The sequence below is a fragment of the Muntiacus reevesi genome, chromosome 3, assembly GCF_963930625.1.
Source record: "Muntiacus reevesi chromosome 3, mMunRee1.1, whole genome shotgun sequence".
NCBI lineage: Eukaryota > Metazoa > Chordata > Mammalia > Artiodactyla > Cervidae > Muntiacus > Muntiacus reevesi.
The window spans coordinates 268,163,317-268,188,906 of record NC_089251.1 but is presented as its reverse complement, the minus strand read 5'-3'; the positions used below and the strand labels follow the sequence as shown (position 1 = coordinate 268,188,906).

Genomic DNA, 25,590 nt, shown 5'->3' with positions numbered 1-25,590 from the left:
CAAACACATGGAAAGATAGACCTTGTCCTTGGATTGGAAGAACTGATAGTATGAAAATGACTATTCTACCCCAGGCAATTTATAGATTCAATGCAATTCCTATCAAGTTATCAGTGGCATTTTTCACAGAACAAGAAGAAAAAATTTTTTTAATTTGTATGGAGACACAAAGCACCCCCAAAAGCCAAAGCACTCTTTGAGAAAGAAATACAGAGCTGGAGAAAATCAGGCTCCTGACTTCAGGCTATACTACAAAGCTACAGTCATCAAAACAGTATGGAAATGGCACAAAATCAGAAATATAGATCAACAGAATGAAAGCCCAGAAATAAACACATACATCTATAGTCAATCAATCTACAACAAATGAGGCAAGACCATACAATGGAGAAAAGATGGTTTCTTCAATAAATGGTGCTGGGAAAGCTAGACAGTTATATGTAAATGAAAGAAATTAGAACACTCCCTAATACTATACACAAAAATAAACTCAAAATGGATTAAAGACCTAAATGGAAGACCAGATACTATAAAACTCTTACAGGAAAAAATAGGCAGAATACTCTTTGACATAAGTAGCAGCAAGATCCTCTTTGACCCACCTTCCAGAGTTATGGAAATAGGAACAACAATAAACAAATGGAACCTAATTAAACTTAAAGTTTTTGCACAGCAAAGGAAACTAAAAACAAGATGACATGAATGAAGAAAACAACTGCAAACAAAGCAACTGACAAAGGATTAATCTCCAAAATATACAAAGTAGGTCATGAACAACCAAATCAAAAACTTGGCAGAAGACCTAAACAGACATTTCTCCAAATAAGACGTACAGATGGCCAACAGGCACATGAAAAGATGATCAATTATTAGATGAATGCAAAAGAAAACTATAATGATGTATTACTTCATTAACAGTCACAATGAACATCATCAAAAAGTCTACAAATAATAAATGCAGGAAAAAAAAATAAAAATAAATGCAGAAGAGTGGAGAAAAGGGATCCCTCCTGCACAGATGGTAGGAATGTAAATTGGTACAGTCACCAAGGAGAACAGTACAGAGGTTCCTTAGAAAACCAAAAATAAAGTTGTCATATGATCCAGCAATCCCACTACTAAGCATATATCTGAACAGAACTCTAATTCTGAAGACACATACACCTCAATGTTCATAGCAGCACTAGTTACAATGGCTAAAACATGGAGGCAACCTAAATTTCCATCAGCAGAAAGATAAAAAATACATGGTACCTATACACAATGAACTATTACTCTGCCATTAAAAAAAAGAATGAAATAATACCATTTGCAGTACCATGGATGAACACAGAGATTTCATATTAAGTAAGTCAGACAGAAAAAGGCAAATATCATATGAAATCATTTATCTGTGAAATCTAACAAAATGATACAAATGAACTTACAAAACAGAAAGATACTCAGAAAACAAATTCATGATTACAAAAGGGGACAAGGGTGGGGGACAGGGGTTAGGAGTCTGGGATTAATCGCTACATATTACTGTATAGGGAGAAAGAGAAAAGAGGAAGGAGGAGATGGTTGGATGGCATCACCAATTCAATGAACATGAACTTGGGAAAACTCTGAGAGACGGTGAGGGACAGGGAGGCCTGGCACGCTGCAGTCCATGGGGTCGTAAAGAGTTGGACACAGCTTGGCAAGTGAACAACATTACTATATATAAAATACATAAACAGTAAGAACCTATTGCATAGCACAGGGAACTGTATTCAATATCTTGTAAGAATCTTTAATGGAAAAGAATTTGAAAAAGAACACACACACACACTATATATATATATATATATAAAAAATGTATACACACAGTATTCTTGAGCTTCCCTTGCTGCTCAGCTGGTAAAGAATCTGCCTGCAATGCGGGAGGCCTGGGTTCGATTCCTGGGTTGGGACGATCCCCTGGAGAAGGGAAAGGCTACCCACTCCAATATTCTGGCCATGGAGAAGTCCATGGGGTCACAAAGAGTCGAACACAACTGAGCAACTTTTCCATACACACACGTATGTAGAACTGAATCACTTGGCAACTGAAAACACTGTAAATGAACTATATATCAATAAAAAATGTATACACCTTTAAAAAGAGGAACGCTATCTAATCTACTCACCTCTGTGCAGTCATTCAGAAGAGACACTGTGGTGTCAGTGGGGTTGATGTTGATTGTCTTTAATTCAATTAGGTTATTTAGTGAATTTCCACCTAGGAAATAAAAGGGCAGGAACATAAAGGAATCAGACAAAGAAGTTTTCGTTATATAGTAGAAGATACTTTCTGAGTAAAGTAACTCAGTTACCTGACACGACCACGAGGGAAGGCATGTAGCTACTGTCAGCAGGATCTACAATCATTTTTAATCTATGAACAAGAACATCTGGGAAAATCTCCAAACGAATCCAATGCTTTAAAAGAAAAAGAAACACGTATTCTACTCCATTACTTGTTTATTAGAAGAAAGCCTCCCTCTATGCCCCAGAAATGATGCGTTTATAGCCTTTTGACCTCAGGTGGTCCACTAATGTCCATCAATGGGTGGGTCACAGAAAACACTAGAATCAAAGCAGACGAAAAGCACCATTCTCCAAGCCTAACCTTCATGGCTGGATGAGGCACACCCACATATAAGTGCAATTAAAATAACATTCTAAAGATAAACATATATTTATTAGGGTATATTAGAAAATCTTCTAACAAGAAGCAGAATCTGAACTTATACATTTTATGTGGGGGAGTAAAACAAAACAAAGCCCTATTAAACTCTCTATCAGTTAGATAAATTCTATCACTTATATTTTTTAAAATCTCTGACAATGAAAACTAGATGGCATATTACTCTGTACCTTTAAAATAATTATGAACTAAAATATAAAATGAGTACTGACAGGTGACATCCCAGTATACCTTCATAGGATTTTCAAAGTTTGTGTTCAAACTCTAAAACATCACACATCTAAACAAAAGTGACGTGCCCCCATGGCCTACTACCTTTCCTTGTGAACCAGAGGACTGCCAGCAGGGCTCACTGCCATCAATAAGACGAGAAGCTTGGTTCACAGAGGACGACACGTTTAGACTCTTCACCATCCGTGCCCAGCTATCCAGCAGCATTCCTGGCTGACTGTTGTGACAGCGTTTCAGCTGTTTTCCAGAACGGCCACAAAATATTGCAGACTGTCCTATTTAATGATGGCCAAACAGTGTTAATAACTTGTAGAACAGAAACTTCACAACCAAGAAATAAAGAATATTGCATAGTTGAGTTCCTTACTTCAAGAAAACAGTAAGTTTCCAAATTAGAAGGAGTTATTACATAATACTTAAATGGCTTCAAAAAACGTAGCCAAGGTATTTTATCCCAGTTTATGAGATGAAGTTCATATAATGCTATGATTTAGTCCACTTGACTCCCTCAAGTAACAACAGAGTGACATATCTCCAGATAGAAGGATATATATAAGCGGGGTATGAAGTTCAGTAACTGTGCTTACAGAAGACATTCTTTAAAAAGTTTTCATAAATGCAACAAAAACAAACTTGAAGAGTTTCTACTTCCATAAATGGCAAATCTGGAAACTGATATAGCTCTTCTACTGAGGACAAGTAGAAGAGGCAGACAAAATATTTAAAGATGAATAAATCTTGAAAATATCAGAGTAAACAAGCTGATAAAGAATTGTGGGACCAGAATCAGAGGAAGGCTAAGATGAAAAGTGTCAGAACGAGCTGCCCTGTGGATCAAAATACACTTATCCGCAGTGGTATTTATCAGTTTCCAGCGGGAGCCTTAAACAGGACACACAGAGCAGCCCATCAGGAAAGAAGAGACGCAAAGAAAAGCTCACACCCTGGGCTCAGCTCTCCATGGGAAGAGCCATAGAGGAAGAGAAGAGTCAACTCTGCAAGGCTATCTGTTTCCAGACTGCAGCTCTGCATGAGATCATCTCAGTCAATGAAACTGGACTGAGGCGAGCCCAGACGTCAATATTTACTTACGCCAATCACCTAGGATTCCCAAATGGCACTAGTGGTAAAGAACCTGGCTGCCAACAAGGGAGATACGAGAGAGGGGTTCAATCCCTGGGTGTCAGGAAGAGCCCCTGACCCCCGAGGAGGGCATGGCAACCCCCACCAGTATTCTTGCCTGGAGAATCCCACGGACAGAGGACCCTGGTAAGACTACGTCAACAGGGTTGCAAAAACGTCTGACTCAACTGACGTGACTTAGCACATATACAAGCACCAATTACCTAGAAGATCAACCCTCTCTCCCTCAATCTCTGGAGAAAGGTAGCATCCGAGGCCTCAAATTGATTCAAGAAGTAACTTTTGTTACCATAATGACCAGTACATGATGGAAAATGAGGAGACAAGAAAACATGACTACAAACCTATGACAAATGACAGACAATAGAGAGAGACTCACAGAGGATCCAGATAGAATTATAAAGTACAAATTTTATAATAACTATACTTAGTATGTTTGAAAAGATAAGACACTGAATATTTCATCAGAGAATTTAAAATTATTTTTAAAAAGATTAGAACTGTTTAATATGGCAATTAAAGTTAGAACTCAATGAATAGGTTTACCAGCAGACTAGACTCATATGAAAAAAGAACTAGCAAAAATTATCTAGAATGAAGAACTGAAGAGCAAAAGTTTAGAAAACATAAATGATGTGAAAAATTTAACAAACAGAAATAAGATCTGTCTTATCAGAAAGAAGAGTCTCAAAAAAGAAGGAAAAGAAAAGAGGGCATAGATTAATATTAGAAAAAATACTGGATGACGGGAAATTGTCCAAAACGAACAAAAGATATCAAAGCACAGATTTTAAAAGCCCTACTTTGAAAGTTGGAAAAATAAACCTTAAATTTTTACCATACATACCAAAAAAAGGGTAGCTATGTGAAGTGATAGATGTGTTAACCAACCTTGCTGCAGTAATCATTTTGCAATATATGTGTACCAAATCATCTCACTGAATACTTTATACTGATACAATGTCATATGTCAATTATAGCTCAAAAAAGCTGGAAAATTAATTAATTAAAAGCATTACTAACTGCAAGAAAGATAAATACACAGAAATATATATATATGCATATGCAAGATTTGTGTAAGATAAAAACAAGAGTATCTCAAAAGCAGATTAAGGGGAAATACAAAGAATAAATTAGCTTTAAGGGAATAATAACTAAACTGATTTCAGCTGAAATAATATAAACCTAATTACAATGGAATAGTATTTTTAAAGTGCTAAAAGTCCTAACAAAAAATTTTTTTTTAATAAAGAAGAAATAAAGACACACAAAAACAGAGTTCATAACCATAGAGATAAATTAAATAAAATATTAAGGGCTATTCTTCAAGCAGGACAAAAATAATGACAGATGAAAAATGAAACATACAGAAAGGAACAGAGAAAAACTGTGGTCCATGGGGTTGCAAAGAACTGGATACAACTTAGTGACTAAACAACAACAAATATTAAGTATGTGAAAAAAAAATTCAACAAACACCAACCACAAAAAATACCAATCCTATGTCTTATAGTGTTTAAGATGTATATGTGTGAAATTTTTAAACACAGTAATAAAAACATGGTAATTTAAATCAGAATGATGGTTAATTAAGTTAAAGGAACCTCAGATCCTTGCACTGCTTAGGAGGAGGATAAAAATACTAAATAATGATTAGGTTTATAAGACCAAAAAAATATCATAATATCTTTAGTAACTACTAATACCAAAAATGTACATAATATATACTACTCTTATAGTACATGAATATACACCAAAAATGTTTAACTTCTAAGCCAGTGAGCATGTGTTGGTGCAGGGTGGTGGGGGGTGGGGTGGTTGGCTAAATAACACAGAATTTATAAGTCCAAAGGAAGATGGAACGGGAAAAAAAAAGGGAACTAGAAGACAGACGGGACAGCAACAACACAAAAGCACTGAAAAGCTGATTAATTTACAAATATATGTTTCAGCAACTGCCTTAAACATAAATAAATATCCAAATGATCAAAATAAGAGACAAATACCATCACACTGAAATTTTTTTAAAAATTGCCAACAAGATTACAGAAAGACTGAGGGCAAAAGGCTACAAAAAGATACACTGAGCAAACACTAACTTCAGCACAGAACCGCAAAAGACATTTTTTCAGACAGGCATAAAACGTGTAAACTCCCACGAAATGCCAAGTCCTATGACTAAACAAAAATTTCCCCCAAAATGTCAAAGATTAATCAGGATACACATCTGAAGGCAAAGCAGAAACTAGTAAAAAGATACAGGCAGAAAATGCTGACATCTTTGAAACTTAAAATCAATGAATACAAGAAAATAATTCCAATGGAATTTTAAGGATATTTTTAAATGATGATTAAATATTACTACCTATCAGTATTATAAGACACAGCTTATGTTTAAACATAAATTAAAAATTTTAAGTTCAAATATCATAAAAGATAAAAGTGAGAAATTAATGAACTAAGCATTCAGAGGGGAGGGGGAAATCAACCTAAACCTAAATTCTATAGGAAAAAGAAATGATAAAGATCTGAGAGACATGAATTCAAAGTCAAAAGCTAGTTCTTTGAAAAGCCTAATAAAATTTATAAAGCCATGGCATGCTAACCAAAAAAAAAAAAAAAAAAACAACAACAACAAGAAAAGTTAGCCCTGAAAAGGACCAACAGAGTAGACTAGAGAACCCAGCAAAAAACTCTCACATCTATGGTCAACTGATTTTCAGAAAGGGTGCCAAGACAATTCATTAGTGAAAGGACAGTTTTCTCAACAAATAGTTTTGGGAAAACTGGATACACATACTTCAGTTCAGTTCAGTCACTCACTCAGTTATGTCCGACTCTTTGCGACCCCATGAACCGCAGCACACCAGGCCTCCCTGTCCATCACCAACTCCCAGAGTCCACCCAAACCCATGTCCATCAAGTCAGTGATGCCATCCAGCCATCTCATCCTCTGTCGTCCCCTTCACTTCCTGCCTCCAATCCCTCCCAGCATCAGGGTCTTTTCCAGTGAGTCAACTCTTCGCATGAGGTGGCCAAAGTATTGGAGTTTCAGCTTCAACATAAGTACTTCCAATGAACACCCAGGACTGATCTCCTTTAGGATGGACTGGTTGGATCTCCTTGCAGTCCAAGGGACTCTCAAGAGTCTTCTCCAACACCACAGTTCAAAAGCATCAATTCTTCGGCGCTCAGCTTTCTTCACAGTCCAACTCTCACATCCATACATGACCACTGGAAAAACCATAGCCTTGACCAGACGGACCTTTGTTGGCAAAGTAATGTCTCTGCTTTTTAATATGCTATCTAGGTTGGTCATAACTTTCCTTCCAAGGAGTAAGCGTCTTCTAATTTCATGGCTGCAATCACCATCTGCAGTGATTTTGGAGCCCAAAAAGATAAAGTCTGACACTGTTTCCCCATCTATTTGCCATGAAGTGATGGGACCGGATGCCATGATCTTAGTTTTCTGAATGCTGAGTTTTAAGCTAACTATTTCACTCTCCTCTTTCACTCTCATCAAGAGGCTTTTTAGTTCCTCTTCACTTTCTGCAGTAAGTGTGGTGTCATCTGCATATCTGAGGTTATTGATATTTCTCCCGGCAATCTTGATTCCAACTTGTGCTTCATCCAGCCCAGCAATTCTCATGATGTACTCTGCATATAAGTTAAATAAGCAGGGTGACAATATACAGCCTTGACGTACTCCTTTTCCCATTTGGAACCAGTCTGTTGTTCCATGTCCAGTTCTAACTGTTGCTTCCTGATCTGCATATAGGTTTCTCAAGAGACAGGTCAGATGGTCTGGTATTCCCATCTCTTTCAGAATTTTCCACAGTTTATTGTGATCCACACAACCAAAGGCTTTGGCACAGTCAATAAAGCAGAAATAGATGTTTTTCTGGAACTCTCCTTCTTTTTCAATGATCCAGTGGATGTCGGCAATTTGATCGTTGGTCCTCTGCCTTTTCTAGAACCAGCTGGAACATCTAGAAGTTCGCAGTTCACGTATTGCTGAAGACTGGCTAGGAGAATTTTGAGCATTGAGAAAGGCATTGCCTTTCTTTGGGATTGGAATGAAATCTGACCTTTTCCAGCCCTGTGGCCACTGTTGAGTTTTCCAAATTTGCTGGCATATTGAGTGCAGCACTTTCACAGCATCATCTTTCAGGATGTGAAATACAGCCTTAATACATACTTAAATACATACTTAAAAGGATGAAATTACATATTATACTATGTATAGAAATTAACTCAAAGTGGTTCAACCTATAAACCTCTTATAAACATTAGGGACTGACTTTCAGAACTTTGGCTTTAGCAGTGATTTCTGAAGTTGACCCAGAAATAAGTATGACATCAAATGCACAGGCAAACAAAAGAAATGATAAATTAAAATTCATTAAAATGTACAACTTTTATCACAGAATCCTATCAAGAGAGTGAAAAGAAAACCAACAGAATAGGGTAAAATATTTGCAAATCACATATCTGATTTGATGTCCACAATATATAAAGAATTTCTACAAACTAACATCAAAACTTTTGAAACTGAATTGACACACCCCTTTGGCAAAGATATATAAATTGCAAAAAGCACATTAAAAGAGGCTCAATGCCATTTATCACTAGGGAAACTCAAAAATCAAAATCACAATGAGATAACTACTTCTCACCATCAGCATGGTTGTAATTCAAAAAAGAAGAAAGAAAATAAAATGGTGAGCATATGGAAAAACCAGCATCCTCATACACTGCTGGCAGGAACGTAAAATGCTATAGTCACTTTGGAAAACATTTTGATGGTTCCTTAAAAACAAAGAACTACAGAATGGCCGTGCAATTCTACTCCTAGTTTTGAAATAGGGACACATTTGTACATCAGCGTTCATAGCAACATTATTCATAACAGCTGAAAGGTACAAACAACCCAAATATCCATTAATAGAAGACTTGATAAGTAAATTGTGATATATACATACAATGGACTATTAGTCATAAAATGAAATTAAGTTCTGATACACGCTATATAACATGGATGAACCCTAGAAACATAATCTAAGGTGAAATAAGTCAGATACACAAAAACACAAATTTTGTGTGGTTACACTTATAAATGAGGTACCTAGAGTTGTCTAATTCAGAGACAGAAAGTGGATAAGAGGTCGCCAGGGAGGGAAGGTCGCCAGGGAGGGAAGAATGGGCATTATTGCTTAATTGGTACACTCGTATATTGAAATGGTGAAAAAGTCTTAAAAATACTGAGTGTTGACAGCGTGCAATATTCTCAATTATACACTGAAAAGTGATTAAAATGGCAAATTTTATGTTGCATATATTTTACCATAATAATACATATATACATATATATATACACACACACGCTAAAAGACATACAAATAAATCTACCCAATTCCACATCCTATCCAACAAAATATTTCTTAGTTTCTTGAGTCCATTTACTCTTCTTTATGGAAATACAAGCAAACAACACTGTTATTCTAGTTCCATGGACCACTCATTGCTTGAAAAAAAAAAAACCCGCAATTCATCAAGTGGGCAGGACCATCTTTCCTGTCTCACTGTGTACTGTTTAGTGCTCACCAATATGAACTTTAAAGAGCAAAATTAAGTATCCACAATAATTATCTCATTAATAACAGTCTGATGAAAGAGAAGATAACCAGTCTACTATACCTGGTTCATTTATTCTGCCAAATGTATGCCTGGTGTTGTGTTTTCTGGTTTTGAAGCAAGCCTCACAAAAATCAAAGTCATCACAGTTTCTGCATTTGAATCTAGATCCATTGATAGGAAACATCTGACAGCCATCACACCTATTTTTAAAACAGCCATTGAGTTGATAAGAAAAACATGAGGTCATCTACCAAACTTAATTCCAAAGAAAACCATTCCTCCCAAACAAATCTAGCAATATAAAAATAAAAACTCACGTAACACCAGGGTGAACACTAGGTACCAGCTCCATTTCTGATAACAGCCCAGTCCAGTGAGACTGCTGAGGAAAGTCAACAATAACATCTTTTCCATTGGCACTGAAAGCTAGGACAAACAGAAATTGTTTGAAACATCTCTGTCACCAACAAAAACCTAAAATTAAAATTAAATCTGTACCTGGCTATGTGATATTGTATTATAGTTATTTTTGTTTTACAGAGTACTTCTCTTTTAGACAGGTATGCTAAGACACTTTTGTATGAACTAAAACATGATGTCAATTGGGAATTAGCTTCAAAATAATGGAGGGAGAGGATCATGGATGAACAACTTAGCCAGGAGTTGTCAACTGCTGAAGCCAGGTGATGAGTACACAGCAGTTCTTTATACTATAGTCTCTATTTTTGTATATGTTTGAAATGTGCTACAATAAGAAGGTTCATTTAATTACACCAAGCAAAAACTCCATTCAGTATCTTAGGGAATAAAAATTACATTAATAATAGATCTACTGCCCTTTGGTGAAAGCTACTCTTAAATATTAACTTCTAAATCAAGTTATTCTTTAAATTTATCTTTGCTTTGATTTGTAAAGCTTTGAAAAATCACTTAAGAAACTGTTAAACAAAACTGAAAACTGTTAAAGTAAAATGTTAAATAAGCTACTTTGTTAAATAAGCTACCCTGTTCTTATGTAAACTTAAGAAACACTAAAACCCCTGGTCCCCTGGTCCACCATTGTGGCCATTTTTTTCTAAGCTATACAGTAGGAGTTTTTCCTACAAGGATGAAGGAAGACAAAACAAAGAAAAATGGCACTGAAAGCAAATTTAAAGATAAAACCACACAAATACTTAATCATTTCTCATGAAACTGTTAAAATGGATACGTATACCATTTAAAGTGTGCCATGTTTGATTTGAAATCTCAAGAATATCACATTAAACATAAAGAGAGGAAAATTTTGTGTTTCCAGGTGCTGACTTCTATCATTTGCACAAAGCCATTTCTTAAATTTATTAAAAGAGAGAGAAAAACACTGAAGGAGCTAGCCATTTGGCAGGATTGACAGAACAACTTCAAAAAACCCCAACACAAGGCCACACTGAGACTGCAACAGACTGAGGTAAAAACAAAGCCACTCTTTTAACATATCCGGTCATCTAATCCAAACTGCAAGCCCAACCTGATTAGTATAAACAACTGCTTCCTTGCCAAGCATAATCTCATCATGAGTCCGTTATCTCGTCCAAACAGTATTTATTAAGATATCCATTCTTAGAATTACCCCAATTTCCTGAACCCTCCCCAAAATACCAAATGCAAACTCCATTAGTCTTTGTTGCACCACTTATGAAGACATCCCATTTCCAGGATATGCACTCTCTCATGCTGCAACGAGTTAATGCACCTGACTCTGTCCAATAACAGGTGTGCTGCAGCTCTACAGAGTATTGAAAAGCAAAAGAATACTATGTATAAATCATAAGGCTTGTTTTTCCTGCCCTTGAATGGAAAAAAAAGAAGAGTTTACGTTAGTTGATGAAAAGCTAAACACTTGGGAGTTTCCTTGCCGAGGCAGTACTACCTTTCACAACCCCCACACTTTGATGAGTCACAGATCCCCACTTGTACTTCGGTGTTGTGACCGAGGCTTTGACACGAACTTTATCACCAATTTTGATGTGAGAAGGAGAACTTGGTGGAGGATAGCCTAGAGATTCCAATAAAAAAGAAATATAATTAGCATTCATTCAGCAACTCTGAATCTAATTAAGAAAGTCAAAAGAACTTAATAAAGAATGTTCTCACCTATAAGTTCCACATGAATATACCTAACCCAGTAAGTGCCTCCTTTCTGCTGCCAATCACACTGCACATTGAGGTCATGTAATCCATCCCTATCCAATTTGATGACTTTGCCCACATCTCCTTCACACACCTCTTCATATGTTCGACAGCATCTAACCATCATTCCCACCTAAAATTAAGTTAAAAATACAGTCCAATATTAGGTGAAACGAACAATTATAAAGAAGCATTATTCTAGTCCTAAGAAAGAATTTCCTCTAGCACCCAGTATGCTCTCCATATCATTTTACACAAAATGGTACCAGGACTCTTAAGAAAACTGCCTGGCTTGATGTTTGGGGCAGGAAATATACAAGATGAATTTGGATCAATTTGTGCCCTAAAGTAAGGGAGCTATCAAAGATTAATGGGCTCCCTCAAAAGAATAACCTGACCAAGAGGAAAAATGAATGAAACATATCAAATCCATAACAGTCAAAAACCTCATCATATAAGCAAATTAAAGGTTTCTTGGCCATCTTTTTATAGTATAGGATACCAATACACAACTGAAAATTCATAATACAAGCAAACAAAAAGCAATCATCTATTCTGCCTTTCCTATACAAACTATTTTACAGTGACAAGAGTTGATAAGAAAGTTTTCTACAATGTACAGAACTCTAGCTAATATATTTGGAAGGAATGACAAATTTAGAAAACCACTATTATGCCACCTTTCTTAATGGGTCTAGATAATACCATTAATCACTACTAAAGCTCCAAGATGGACAATTAATAAACTCTGGATGGTACAGATGACAAGTAACAATGCATGTTGGGCCATCATACAATACAGTCTTTCCCAAGATGCAGCCAGAGTCCAACCGACCTCCAGCCCTCACTCTGACTTTACAGGAGATGCAGAGAGGGAGGAAAATGTGGGGCAACGTAATTTTAGTCATAGATAAATGGCATGAAAAGAAAAAGAAAGAAAGAAAAATGGTTCTAGGTTAAAAATACACATCACCCAAATGTGCGTGGGATCTTATTTGTATCTAAATCTTAAAAAATTACTATAACAAGCCATTTTTGGGGAAAACTGGGAAAATCTGAGCCCAAATTAGATAATGAGATAACAGTAAGGAAGTACTGTTTACTTTGTTAGGCAATGTTAAGTAACAGCACTGTCAGTATGTTAAAAATAAATCCTTTATTTAGGGATACATGCTGCTGACTTATTTAGAGGAGAAATGAGACAGATGCTGAGATTTCCTCTGAAGTATACTAATGGGTCGGATGACCCGCTGGAGAAGGGATGGCTACCCACTGGAGTGTTCTAGGGCTTCCCTGGTGGCTCAGCTGGTAAGGCATCCGCCCACAATGCAGGAGACCTGGGTTCAGTCCCTGGGATGGGAAGAAACCCTGGAGAAGGGAAAGGCTACCCACTCCAGTGTTCTGACCTGGCGAATTCCATGGACTGTAGAGTCCATGGGATCCCAAGAGTGACTGAGCAACTTTCACTTTCACACTAACTAGAGAGGAGGGCCTGGCAATTCACTCCAGTATTCTTGCCTGGAAAATCCCATGGACAGAGGAGGCTGGTGGGTTACAGTCCACGGGGTTGCAAAGAGTTGGACACAACTAAAGCCACTTAGCACACACACATACTAACTATAACAAAAGAACTAAAACAGGAAAAGAAAGAATTTAAGGTTGAAAAGGACTACACAAAAAGCACAGCTAAACAGTTACAATTAGATGGCAAGAAGAATATTTAAAAAAAACAAAAAAAAGCAAAACTAGATTATAGAAGTGTCCAGAAAGGGATCATCAAGAAGCACATGTGTGCGCCACACCACTGTGGGCAAGCCACCTTCTGCACGCCTTCTGCTCCTCTGTCCTCTGCTCCAATCACAGCTCCTCCCCTGGTACATGCTGTGCCCTCCCTGACTTTCTGAGATGCTCAAACATCTGCTGAATGAAAACCTAGGCAATCAAGATTCTAGCCCAACACCATTACTCACCTGAATATTCTCTCTCACATACACAGCATAGTCATCATTACTTAAGAAATCAGCTCGCTTTTTATAAGTCTGGCTCTCTGTTACAACAGCACCAGTGGACTACAAAAGATAAATACTTTTTTTTAAACGGTGAACCAGATAAACCTACTTAAAAAGAAAGTAGTAGTAAATGAAATCCATAATATTAAAAAAGTATATAAAATTATTCTATGTTTTCACTATAAAATTCTTCACTTAAAAAAGACTAACAGCAGTGTAAGCAGAATAAATCTCAAAAGCTGAAAGTACAGAAAATTTCTGAGGCAATTCCAAATCAATCCCATAAAACAACACACTTGAGTCAGAAGTAAATGTCCTGAAAATAATGATTTTCTAACATCATCTCTAATGGCTGCCCAGCACCAGCAGATGCTAACGCGAAAAGCAATTAAGGCACAGAAAACCCAGGCAGCCCTTAGTAGCTTTGCCACATGCCCAGCAGAACCACAGAGAGGCCCCATGGAGCAGTACAGAGGAATCCAGAACTCAGAACAGACAGGCACAAGGGAAGCACTGACCATAGCATAGGCCGTGTCATCCACATCCTCCATCACCTCCTCGTCTGAACATTCCTCAGACCCTGTGTCTGCATCCGAGAGGTCCGTGACCTGCACATCAGCATGGTCCAGCAGCCACCCAACCAAGGCTTCCACGCCTAGGAGCAAGCACACAGCACAACGACAATGAGGACCACAGCAACTGCGTGCCCAAGGGGCCTCTGACATTAGTATTTCAAGGGAAGCCTACAAACAGGAGGGTAGGCACATTACGTCAAACACCCATAAGGAAAATACAGTACCTGGCAAGCCAGAGGCATTCCCAGAGGCACCAGTGAGCGACTTGAGCGCAAACTCTATGTTCCTTCTAGGAAATCCCATCTCCATGAGCTGAACTACAATGGGCAGAACAGGACCAGGAGACTGCTTGTGCTTCCTCGCTCTGCCTGGGCGAATATGCTGCACAGTGACAGGGGTCGTGGCCTCACTGGAGCCGCAGTCTTCAAACGCAGGGCTCAGTGGGTGGGCAGACTCCACAGCTAGACACTGACACACAGCCAAGGCGGCAGCCTGCGCAAATGAAGGCAGAGTTTGTAAATCAGGGGACTAAGGAGTCTAGGGAAATGCAAAGTACAGACGACTATGACAAACTGCAGGGCAGAAATATAGAAACCCAGGCTTACATGTGTATTTTTAAATGAATGGATAAAACATGTTTAAAAACAGTAAGACAACTTTCACAGTTTAATGCAGAGGAAAGATTCAATGACCCAATAACTTCTGGTTCAGTACACAGTCTACCTGAAAAGTTTGCAAATTATCAATGTCCACCAAGGAAACTTCACAGAAGCACTGAGCTATGAGTGAGCAACACGCCAAGGTAAACAGGTGAGAGGTCTGATGGGGTGGGAGAAACAGACCCTCGCCCTTCCCAAAGACAAGTCAGTATTTGTCATAAAGTAACGGGGCCAGGTGCCATGGTCTTAGTTTCTTTTAATATTGAGTTTTAAGTTTTTTCTCCTGCTTTACATTCATCAAGACGCTCTTTAGTTCCTCTTCACTATCTGCCATTAGAGTGGTATCAACCGCATATTGAGGTTGTTGATGTTTCTCCCGCCTATCTTGATTCTAGCTTGTAACTCAGCTTATTAACTGGCACTTCTCTTGATATGGCTCAGTGTAATGGTTAAATAAACAGAGTGACAACAGATAGCCCTGTTGGACTCCTTTCTCAATCCTAAACCAATCAGTTGTTCTATACAGGGTTCTAACTGCTGCTTCTTGACCCGAATACAGGTTTCTCAGGAGACAGGCAAGATAGTCTGGTATTCCCGTCTCCTTAAGAGCTTTCCACAGTGTTATGATCCACACAGTCAAAGGTTTTAACGTAGTCGATGAAACAGAGGTGCATGTTTTTCTGGAATTCCCTTGCTTTCTCTATGATCCGGTGAATTCTGGCAATTTGATCTCTGATTCCTCTGCCTTTACTAAACCCAGCTTGGATATCTGGAACTTCTTGATTCACATAATGCTAAAGCCTAGCATGCAAGATTTTAAGTATGACCTTACTAGCTTGGGAGATGAGTGCAATTTTCCAACAGTCAGAACATTTTTTAGTACTACCCTTCTTGGGAATCAGGATGAGGATTGACCTTTTCCAGTCTTGTGGCCACTGCTGGGTCTTCCAGATTTGCTAATAATTTTGAATTTTGCTCAAAATAGTCTTAAAAACTGTTTGAAGACCCTGAAGAAAACAGGAATGGGGCAACCCTGAGCACAAGGGAAGCCCACAAGCAAGCTACTACCAGGGGCAGTGTCCCGGGACGGCGGCCTGCCAAAGCAAGGACAGGTGAGGGAGAGCCACAGCACGCGCAACCGCAAATCCCTGGCTGACTGCAAAATGGAGTATATGTGAGACTGAAGATCCCAGCCACAAGAAACTGCTGGAAGACCCAGTGCTAAGAAGATGGTATGCCATCCCAGTTCAACCAAGTTTCAGCATTTTGGTCAAGATACAAAGGTTTCCACCGGAAGAGGTTCTAAATCTCTCAGAATTAGAGACTAGGAACCAGCACTAAGGGGAAAACGATAAATCATTACCAGAAAGTCTAGAACCAACCTCCTTAAGACTGAAGTAAACTACCAGGTACTGAACCATCTACAAAAGAAAATAAAAGACATTTCACACAGAGCAATAAAATGCCACCTGAATTTCCATCAGGATCAAGGCAGAGGGGCTTCCCTAGTGGTCCAGTGGTTAAGAATCCACCTTGCAATGTGGGACACCAATTGGATCTCTGGTCCGGGAAGATCCCACATGCCATGGGGCAACTAAGTCCATGGGTCAAAGCTCCTGAGCCAGGGCACTAGCGCCTGCAAGGCACAACCACTGAAGCCCTCCTACCTACAGCCTATGCTCCCCAACAAGAAAAGTCATCGCAACAAGACAACCACAAACCGAAACCAGAGACAGCCCATGTGCAGAAATGACCCACCACAGCCAAATAATGAATAAATAAATAAATCTTAAAAAAAAAAAAAAGAATCAAGGGACAAAACAACCGTAGCTGGCTCTCTGGTACGGGAGCCCTTCCTGGTTCATAAAGGACGACTCTAGGTCTACTTGTTTCCTCCAAGTCTTACTTTTCCCTCAACTCTGGGCGCCTCCCAGCATGGCTCTGGCTGCAACTGCTCAGCACCCTTTCACTGATTAGCTCCTCATCCCTGCGCGTCCTGTTTTTACCTGACAAACGACTTGCAACACTGCCTTGCAGCAACTGTAACCCCATCTCCCATCCCAGGTTTTCAGACCTAAGGGGTAGCTGGCACTCGGACCTGGTCTGAGAACACCTGGCACCCTCCTCCCCCGGTGCCCCCAGGCCCAGGGTTTCCTCAAGAATCCCTTTGCACCCAGCTGGCCTCCCAACTCACTCTGGATGCGGGCTCCCCACAGGGCCTCAGTCTCTGAGTATTCTACTAGGGTATTTTCCACCTGCCAAATTGTCTGCTCAAGATTTTACTCCTGTCTTTTGATATTTTTTTTCCAGGATGTTTAATATAGTACATAGCAAAAAAGATTTTTTAAAATATCTAGTCTTCCATGTGGTGGGCCATACTCAGTCCTGATCAGGCCTCATCTATGGGAACACGCCCACAGGCCCCCTTCCCCCTCAGCCCACCATATGTGCGGTGCAGGGCGCATGCTCCAAATCAGGGTGTTGGCTGAGAGCCCGGGCAAGTGTGAGAAAGGCTTTGGGGTGAGTGAAACAAATGAACAAGCAGCATACATTACTCCTAGGTCTAACAGGGCTCTTTCAATAATAATATTTCTTGGGAAAAGATCCCTCCATGAATACGTGAGCATTAACTCATGATGAATCTAGTTAATTTTTACAAACAATTCACAGAAACTCAAAAGAAGATTCAAGTTTTAACTCACTCACTTTCTGACTAGTATCACAGTGCTCTATGACAGACACGATTAAAATCTACCTAGTCATAAGAATTATTTTGGCATATCTTTTAAAATTCAAACCATATCCTTAAGAGAATACACTTCTGGCACACACACACACAAAAGCTGTTTATAGTTTAATGCAGCAGATTAAAATGACCAGGTCTACTGACTATACCTCAAGCTCCTGTTTGTCAAATATGGCCTTCACAGGAGACGGCTGGGTGGCCGAGGCCAATAACTGCTGCAAGAGGGTCATGGGGGGCTGCGGCCCTTCAGGAGACATGTCCACAAGGTCAGGGGATACAGCTGCTCCATCATCTGAGTTTAAAAACAAAACATGGGTGACACTGCATTTTCAACCACATACACTTCTTTACTATGAAAGACAGTGCACAGTCATGTTAAACCAGATATGATTTCTACCTAATCAAGCATTAGGCAAGCAAAATCTTCAAGGCTTTTTCACTCCCTACTTTCTGGCCTCAGTCCTTCTTTAACTCATCTGTCTGCGTCTTTAAAGCCAACCAAAGCTACTTCCCATATTACTGCCCTTAGTCCAGTTCTTTGCCTTTGCCATCTTGGTGTACACTCATTTCTGCAGAAACCCCTTCTATGAAACCCCCAAGTATGTATCTCCAGCCCAAGCTTTTGTTAACCCTTGTTCAGACTATAAACTGACACCAAACCCAAATATGACTAGGGGTTGTAAATCTTCTCAAAGTGCCAGAGAGTAAACAGTTTAGGCTTACTGACCATAGGATCTGTCACAGCTACTCAACTCTGCCACTGAAATGTAAACGCAGCCAGAGATGATGTAAACAAGCTGGTGCAACTAGTGGCTGTGTTCCCATAAACTGTATAAGACAGGTGGCTGTGGTATTTTCCTTAAAGCCCTGTTCTAGACAGCTCCATCTGGAGCCCCTGTTCTGCCCCAAGTGTGGGATGGTAATCCTGATTCAGTGCTGCCATAGTTCCTCAGTGGGATAACCACAGAACAGTCAATCCAATTTCCTGGGCTCTGGTTGCCTAATCCTCTACAGTTGTGGATTATCTTCAAGGTCCTTAATGTCTAATACAGAATGAATCTGCACTTTCATTACATTTACTTCATACTCAGCATGCTGTAATTAAATTCGTAAGTCAAGGAAACGTAACTTTTAAGTTAAGGAAAAACACCACATACTCCACTGGACTTTCTAATTCTGTCAGCAGCACTCCTTCCCTGTAACTCGAGCTTGAAACATTAGCCACCTTTGACTTTTCAATGATTTTCCAAGAGGTCATCATCTAAAAAGACTATAGCATCACAGTCTCTACTGGTACTTTCTTTCCATTTTTTCATGCCTTCCCTTGGAAGACCCTTTATCACTTGACACAATTTCCCCATCTCCATGATCTCCCAGTTTCAAATACTCCTATAACTCACTACCATATTTGTCATCCTAAATATCCTCCTTATCATGTGAGACCCTGCCACATATTCCAGTCAGCCTTACATTTCACCCTGGCAGCCACTGCACTCTATCACATGATTCAGCTGACCTCTCCCCAGCTTTAGCCCCATATTCATCAATAAGTCCTGAGATCCTTGCAAAGGTCAGTACCCAACTATTCACTGCTTATGCCTCTGCTCCCACTGTCTCCTCCCCCAGGATGGAAATTCCTTACCCCTGCCCAGGGGCTGCCACACACCCCCCCAAACGCTACATACCCTCCCCAGTCCTCACTCCAGCACCCCAGGACGCCCCTGGAACTGTGCTCACACGTCTTACGGCACCCAGGCCCAGACCATGGACAGGGCCACCTACTTTCATTTTCTCTCCGCACCCTGACTCCAGACAGTAAATCATAAAGACGATCTTGTTTTCCATAATATTTACCACCATGTCTTTCAAAAGGAGATAATAAAAACATATTTCATAGCTTTTTTTTTTTTCTACTCAAAGTGAAATGAGCTCACTCCAGAAAACTGAGGTAATACAGAAAAGTACAAAGAAAATAAAGTCAGATGAAATTCTACTATCACTATTCTGGTAAGCAGATGAATGCAAATCTACAAACATATGTACAGCAATATCTTTTTATCATTTTGATGTTTCCATGGTATTAAACCTATATATGTATCATCATTTGTGAATGGTGCCATGGTATCCCACTACATGGGTACACCACCTAATAATGGGCGTTCAGGTGTCAGCACAAAAATAATGCCAACAAAAAAAGCTATAATGAGCATCTGGAAACATGTAACACGTGTTTACAGATGAGATGTAAAAAGATGTCAGCACCATGACATCATTTCATGTGATAAATTCCCACAAGACAAATTGTTAAGCAATGAATATACAAATGCATGTATTTTAAAGTCTAATGTTTACTCAAATGCCTGTTAGATGGTTGTACCAACTTAAATCCCCACTAGCATAGCAAAGTATTAGGGTGGTGCAACTCTATGCACATATGAACCACTTTACCACCTTATTAAAGATGCAGATCCTCATTTTTTAGCTCTGGGGTGCAGCCTGAGTCCATATTTCTACATATTCCTCTTAAGTGTCATCAATGCTACTGGTCCTCAGGCCACATCTCATATACTGGGGCAAGAGAACACTGCTTCCCTCCCTCCCCACCAAATCCCCTCAGGTGTGTCTATCACTTTTCATCAGTTACTGGCCAGATTGCACATCTTCCTTGTACATGCAGACACCATCTGTATTTTCCCTTTCACGTCCCTTGCCTGTTTTCTGTTGGAGTATGCCTTTCCCAAAGATCCAAAAGAGCTCCTTAAAAAGATACCTGTATGGGCAGCTGCAGCCTCCTGAACAGCGGGCTGAGACAAGATCTGCCTGAGCTGGTCCTGGTGGGAAAGCAGAGCGCGGCCCGCCTTCAGAATATACAGTTTTAACTGCTGGCACCTCAGCAGGTCCAAGTCTACTTGTCCTGTGGGGAAAAAACCACTGAGCAGGAGAGGCACATGCTGCTTGGGCACACCACCCCAGCTGATGTTCAGCCCTGAGGAGGTCCTGCCCTGAGGGACTCAGCTGATCATGTCAGAGTCTGCCTGCAATGCAAGACTTGCCATTCCCCGTGTTTCGGAGAAGCACGCTCTACCCGCCCCCCCAGGTCTTCTCCCCTTCTTGCTCCCCACGCATTACCTTGGGTAGGGGAGACGATTAGATGGCTTAACATAGTTAGAATCATGTTAGCTATTGCTGCATGAATGCTCAGCCACTCTCTTGTGTCCAACTCTTTGCAACCCCATGGACTGTAGCCCACCATGTTCCTTTCATCATGGGATTATTCAAGCAAGGACATTGGAATGGGCTGCCATTTCCTTTTCCATAACTATCACTAGTATAATCAAATATTTCCTAAATTGCTAAAATTTCAACCAGATACCTACATCACAAATAAAATACTTTCTTGTCTTGCCAAGACATCTATGAGACAATTTTATCAGAGACTTACAACATACAGTTCTATAACTCATCAAAATCATGGCACTCTCTAGAGTCTTGGGGCTTCCCTGATAGCTCTAGAATTTTATCTAATCCAACAACTGCAGTAATGTCCCTGAGTTGACTGAGGGACAGCCTAGGGAAGCCACTACAAAGATATAGGCAGCCCACAAGAAGACTGAGACTACAGTCATAGCTGCAGCATTCCAAAGAAAGACATGTTAGAGGTCATGAACAGCAGCATGGAGCTGTGGGAATGAGGGATGGGAGGGCATGGAAGAGTGAGAGGCAAGCTCCAACACCTGGCGGACAGGTTTAATCACTGTGACAGGAAACACTGGCTAAGGGACAAAGTTAGCTGAATTGTGGACATGCCAAGGTTTACTTGCACCTGACCCTCTAGCCAGATAAGTGAACTGGAGATCCAGAGTTAAAAGTGTTCACTATCGTTAATCCTACAGCAGCAATTACAGGGATGGGAGAAATGGGTGAGAAAACTCAAGAAGAGTGGCCCTAAAGAGCTAGAAATTATGGATGAAACCACAAGGATTTCCAATGTGCAAAGAATAGTCAGGGAGAAGAACTCTCAAAGAACATGTGAGCAGCAATGTAAAGAAAATCAAGACAGCAGTGGAAGAGGAGTATTTTAAACACGAGTGGCCTTGGTCTTGCCTGAGTGGCCAGCATCCAGATGCCAAGTGAGGCAGGACGAAGCACGCAGGCCCTGCTGGGTATAGCTGTCACGAGGCCAGAGGCAGAGGTCCCAAGGTGTGATTAAGACGGGGTCAGTGGGCAGTGAGAGAGAAAACAGACTCCTCTTCAAAAAGTGTGTTCAGAATACACGCTGGCCTGGTGCTCCCCAGGTGCCACCCCCACCACAGCATCATCCTTTGTATCACACACTGTCATCACCACTCCCACCACCACTCAACCAATGGCCAATCCATCTGAACACAAAGGCTTCAGCAATGAAAGAACTTACTCTGACAAAAGAACAGACATTGCTCAAACACTAGTTAAGACTGTAGCTGTTTCATCATGAAGCACATGTACTGACCTGCAAAACCCTGTTTAGGTGATTTCTTTATTTTGTGCTTTTCCAATTTGCTTCCAGCGAGGTTCACCAGCTGAGCCCAGACCGAGAGCATGGGCTCTGTGAAGGGCAAGTTGGTGACACTGAACGCCGCGGCGGGAAGCTGCAGGAAGAGCACAGAGACCTTCAAAGTGTGTCCAGTGAGAGGAACGAGCGAGCGTCCTCAAAGTCAGCACGGCCAGGAATCTCAACTCTAAAATCACACATGGACTCAAAACTGCTGCTACATCTGAAAACAATGTTGAAAGAGGACCCTGAAGGTAAGATAAAGACCTACGTGTATAGTAAATATAACCTAAATTAATTTTTTGTCAACTTTTTAACAATAATTACATGACGGTGGTAGTTATTCTCAAGTATTTTCTATACATTTCAAATTTTCTATGAGATGCATATATTCCTATAATAATCAAAAACAGCATTTTATTGAAACATACAGTAAAACGGCACTTTTTCACTTTCACTTAGGTTATACAAAGTAACATAATTCACTCACTTTCCCAGTGGACCCCCAGTTCACAGATTTAAGATGACAATACCTGCTAAATATAGTCATGTCACTCAACACAGTAATTAAGCATTTTCTACATGAAAAAAGATCATCATTTTAAAGAAATCATTTTTAGGTTTTTTTCAAAGTTGAGTTGTTCAATAAAAAATAAATTTCATAAATTCACATTCTAAAATAAATTCAACTAATATACTTACACAAGACCTTGTAAATAACTAATGCCCTTTCATGTCTTTAAAGGCTAAAATAAGACACATGAACTGCTAATCTATACAACCCTGTGAGACCCGATTAACCACAGGAATGGAATGCAAACAGAGCGAGAAAGGCAGTCTTCCTCAAGTTGGACAGCTACCTAGAAGGCAGACCCAACTACAAGAACCAAGTTCCTCCCAGTTCTAACATAAAAGCCCTTCACCTCCCCACCTAGCAACATGAACACAAGCGCACTAACCGGCTTCAGCTGATTCAGCGGGCAAACACGACAGGTTCGCAGGTCACAGAACTGCACAGTGATTCTGCCCTTCGGAGTGATGCGAGTCACTGTGCCTTCCCCAAAGTCATCATGCAGGACTTGTCCCCCGAGCCGCACCCGGCCATCAATGCCACCAATGACAGCCAGCACTGCCATGAGGCTGCCCACCTCTGGGCTCTCGCCATCAGGAAAGCAGTCATCTAAAAGGGCCTAGTGCAGACAGACAGCGAACTCGAGGAGAGCCCAGAGGGCTACCCATATCTTACACATTCACAATTACGCCAAATTTACTTTTTATATTAGTTTCCTCAATAATTTTTTCCCAGTAAAAAATATTTTAAAATATACCCATGAACAAAATACATGGCATTTAAAAAGATAACCTGAAAGCCAAATCAACATTCTACAGAGAAACACTACCAGACGTGCAAGAGTGCGCAGCACCCACCCCTTCAGCTGGCTTTCCTGCACAGCTTCGCGTGACCGAGTGGAGCTGGGAGTTGATGTACTTGTTGATGAGGCCGTTCCACTGGCCCAGGGCGTGCAGGGTGCGGAGCAGGGCCACCACCTCCTCCGCCAGTGTGCTGCTGTGCGTAGCGGTCAGGGAAGCCTGTGGGCGGGCCCTCCGCCTCCTCAGAGCAGACTCTGCAGAACACACACGAAGGAAGGGCTATATGATGCCCTACTTGCTCACCCAGGACACCAGGAAGGGGGAGAGCCGCCCACCTCTGAGGAACGGGACATCCGAAGAGCAGGTGGTGAGCAAGCTGCCCAGGAAACCGAAGAGCTTCTCCACAAGGCACTCCATGTCCCTGGCCCGCTCTGTCTTGTCCCATGACGGCAGCACTGCTTGCAGTAAATGCACAGCTAAGATCTGATAAAGGTGATTGAAAACAGCAAGTATTAAAGAAAGCCATTATCTGACAGACTGTGAGGTAAAAAGATTTTAATTTTTGTTCCTGTAATGCAATTAATAGTGTGAAAATTCTAATATTATTTTACAGCAACATAATTACCTGAAAGTTGATTAATAATATGAATTATCAGATTAAAAAAATAAGCTACATTACACATGCAGATACTCATTTAATTAAAAAATAATTTATCTGGTTTAAATCTTCTCAAGACAAGTATACCACCACTATGGTGAAGATGAGAGCAGCTGGTCATAGAAAAGCAAGTCATCTAAGGCTTAACAACTTCATCAATTTAAAATAATCAGTATCTTTAGCCTCTTGTCTCAGGGACTCCGAGGTGGTCCTAGTGGTAAAGAACCTGCCTGCTAGTGCAGGAGACATAAGAGACACAGGTTCAATCCCTGGGTTGGGAAGATCCCCCAGAGTAGGAAGTGGCTACCACTCCAGTACTCTTGCCTGGAGAATCTCTATGGACAGAGGAGCCTGGCGGGCTGCAGTGCAGAGGGTCACAAAGCATTGAAACAGCTGAAGTGACTTAGTATGCACTGGTATCTAGAAAATCCACCATGTTATTTCTTCTGTGCACTCAGGAACCTAGCTACGATGGCCAGTCTGATGCCAACGCTGATGGGGCTCCCAATCCCAAAACCCACAGTGAGCGTGGACCAGTGTGGCAGCAGTTACCTGGCGCTGTAGGGAGGCAGCGGTGAACGGTGAGTGTCCCTCCACGACCTTCACGAGCAGCGAGATCCAGGGCGGGGAGCTGAGGGCCGCGCACATATGCGGGGTGAGGGCGATGCTGCGCACGAAGCCCAGGGTGCACCAGCTCCGGTGCTGCTCCCGGCACACCAGCCTGCTGGGGGAGGCTGGCAGAGCGAGACCAGTCAGCTCGCACCCACCTTCCGACAGGGAGCACTCAGAACAGCCTCTGCCTTCAACTCACCTGCATCACTTATTTTCAATGATAAGCTCCTTTACAAATCTACTACAATGTCACTGACTCTTAAGTGAGAAGAACAGAATACTTGCCAGTTAACTCAAGGAACACGTTACATTTTAAAATCTCTAAGGTACGTGGAGTAATTCACACTCGTTAAGGAATTTCATCTACGTACTGTCTCTAAGCAGTAGGAAAACAATCTACAATTCAAATACCACAATTTGTGGTATTTGAAGCAAATACCACAGTTTGTGAATTTCACGTGTTTTAAATATCCCCCATGAGCTCGTTTATATTTAATCTGCATCATAAATTCTCAGCCCAAGTTTTAAGAAGGCTGTAT

At 40.5% G+C, this 25,590-nt stretch overlaps 1 protein-coding gene across 6 annotated transcripts in view; it reads right to left on the bottom strand.

Annotated features, from left to right (window-relative positions):
* The window catches only part of HERC2 (HECT and RLD domain containing E3 ubiquitin protein ligase 2), a 242,569-nt gene that overhangs the window by 88,650 nt on the left and 128,329 nt on the right, over window positions 1-25,590 (bottom strand). For all 6 annotated transcript variants that reach the window (XM_065932020.1, XM_065932015.1, XM_065932017.1 and 3 more), the window contains 17 exons: window positions 24,992-25,173; window positions 24,117-24,264; window positions 23,839-24,035; window positions 23,370-23,600; window positions 22,369-22,507; window positions 20,650-20,793; window positions 18,029-18,171; window positions 14,699-14,966; window positions 14,418-14,554; window positions 13,861-13,959; window positions 11,855-12,023; window positions 11,631-11,756; window positions 10,039-10,147; window positions 9,782-9,921; window positions 3,026-3,216; window positions 2,337-2,442; window positions 2,151-2,242 (listed from right to left, as the gene is read on the bottom strand). In XM_065932020.1, coding sequence (XP_065788092.1) covers window positions 2,151-2,242; window positions 2,337-2,442; window positions 3,026-3,216; window positions 9,782-9,921; window positions 10,039-10,147; window positions 11,631-11,756; window positions 11,855-12,023; window positions 13,861-13,959; window positions 14,418-14,554; window positions 14,699-14,966; window positions 18,029-18,171; window positions 20,650-20,793; window positions 22,369-22,507; window positions 23,370-23,600; window positions 23,839-24,035; window positions 24,117-24,264; window positions 24,992-25,173 — 2,621 coding nt within the window. The remainder of the gene's footprint in view (window positions 1-2,150; window positions 2,243-2,336; window positions 2,443-3,025; window positions 3,217-9,781; window positions 9,922-10,038; window positions 10,148-11,630; window positions 11,757-11,854; window positions 12,024-13,860; window positions 13,960-14,417; window positions 14,555-14,698; window positions 14,967-18,028; window positions 18,172-20,649; window positions 20,794-22,368; window positions 22,508-23,369; window positions 23,601-23,838; window positions 24,036-24,116; window positions 24,265-24,991; window positions 25,174-25,590) is intronic.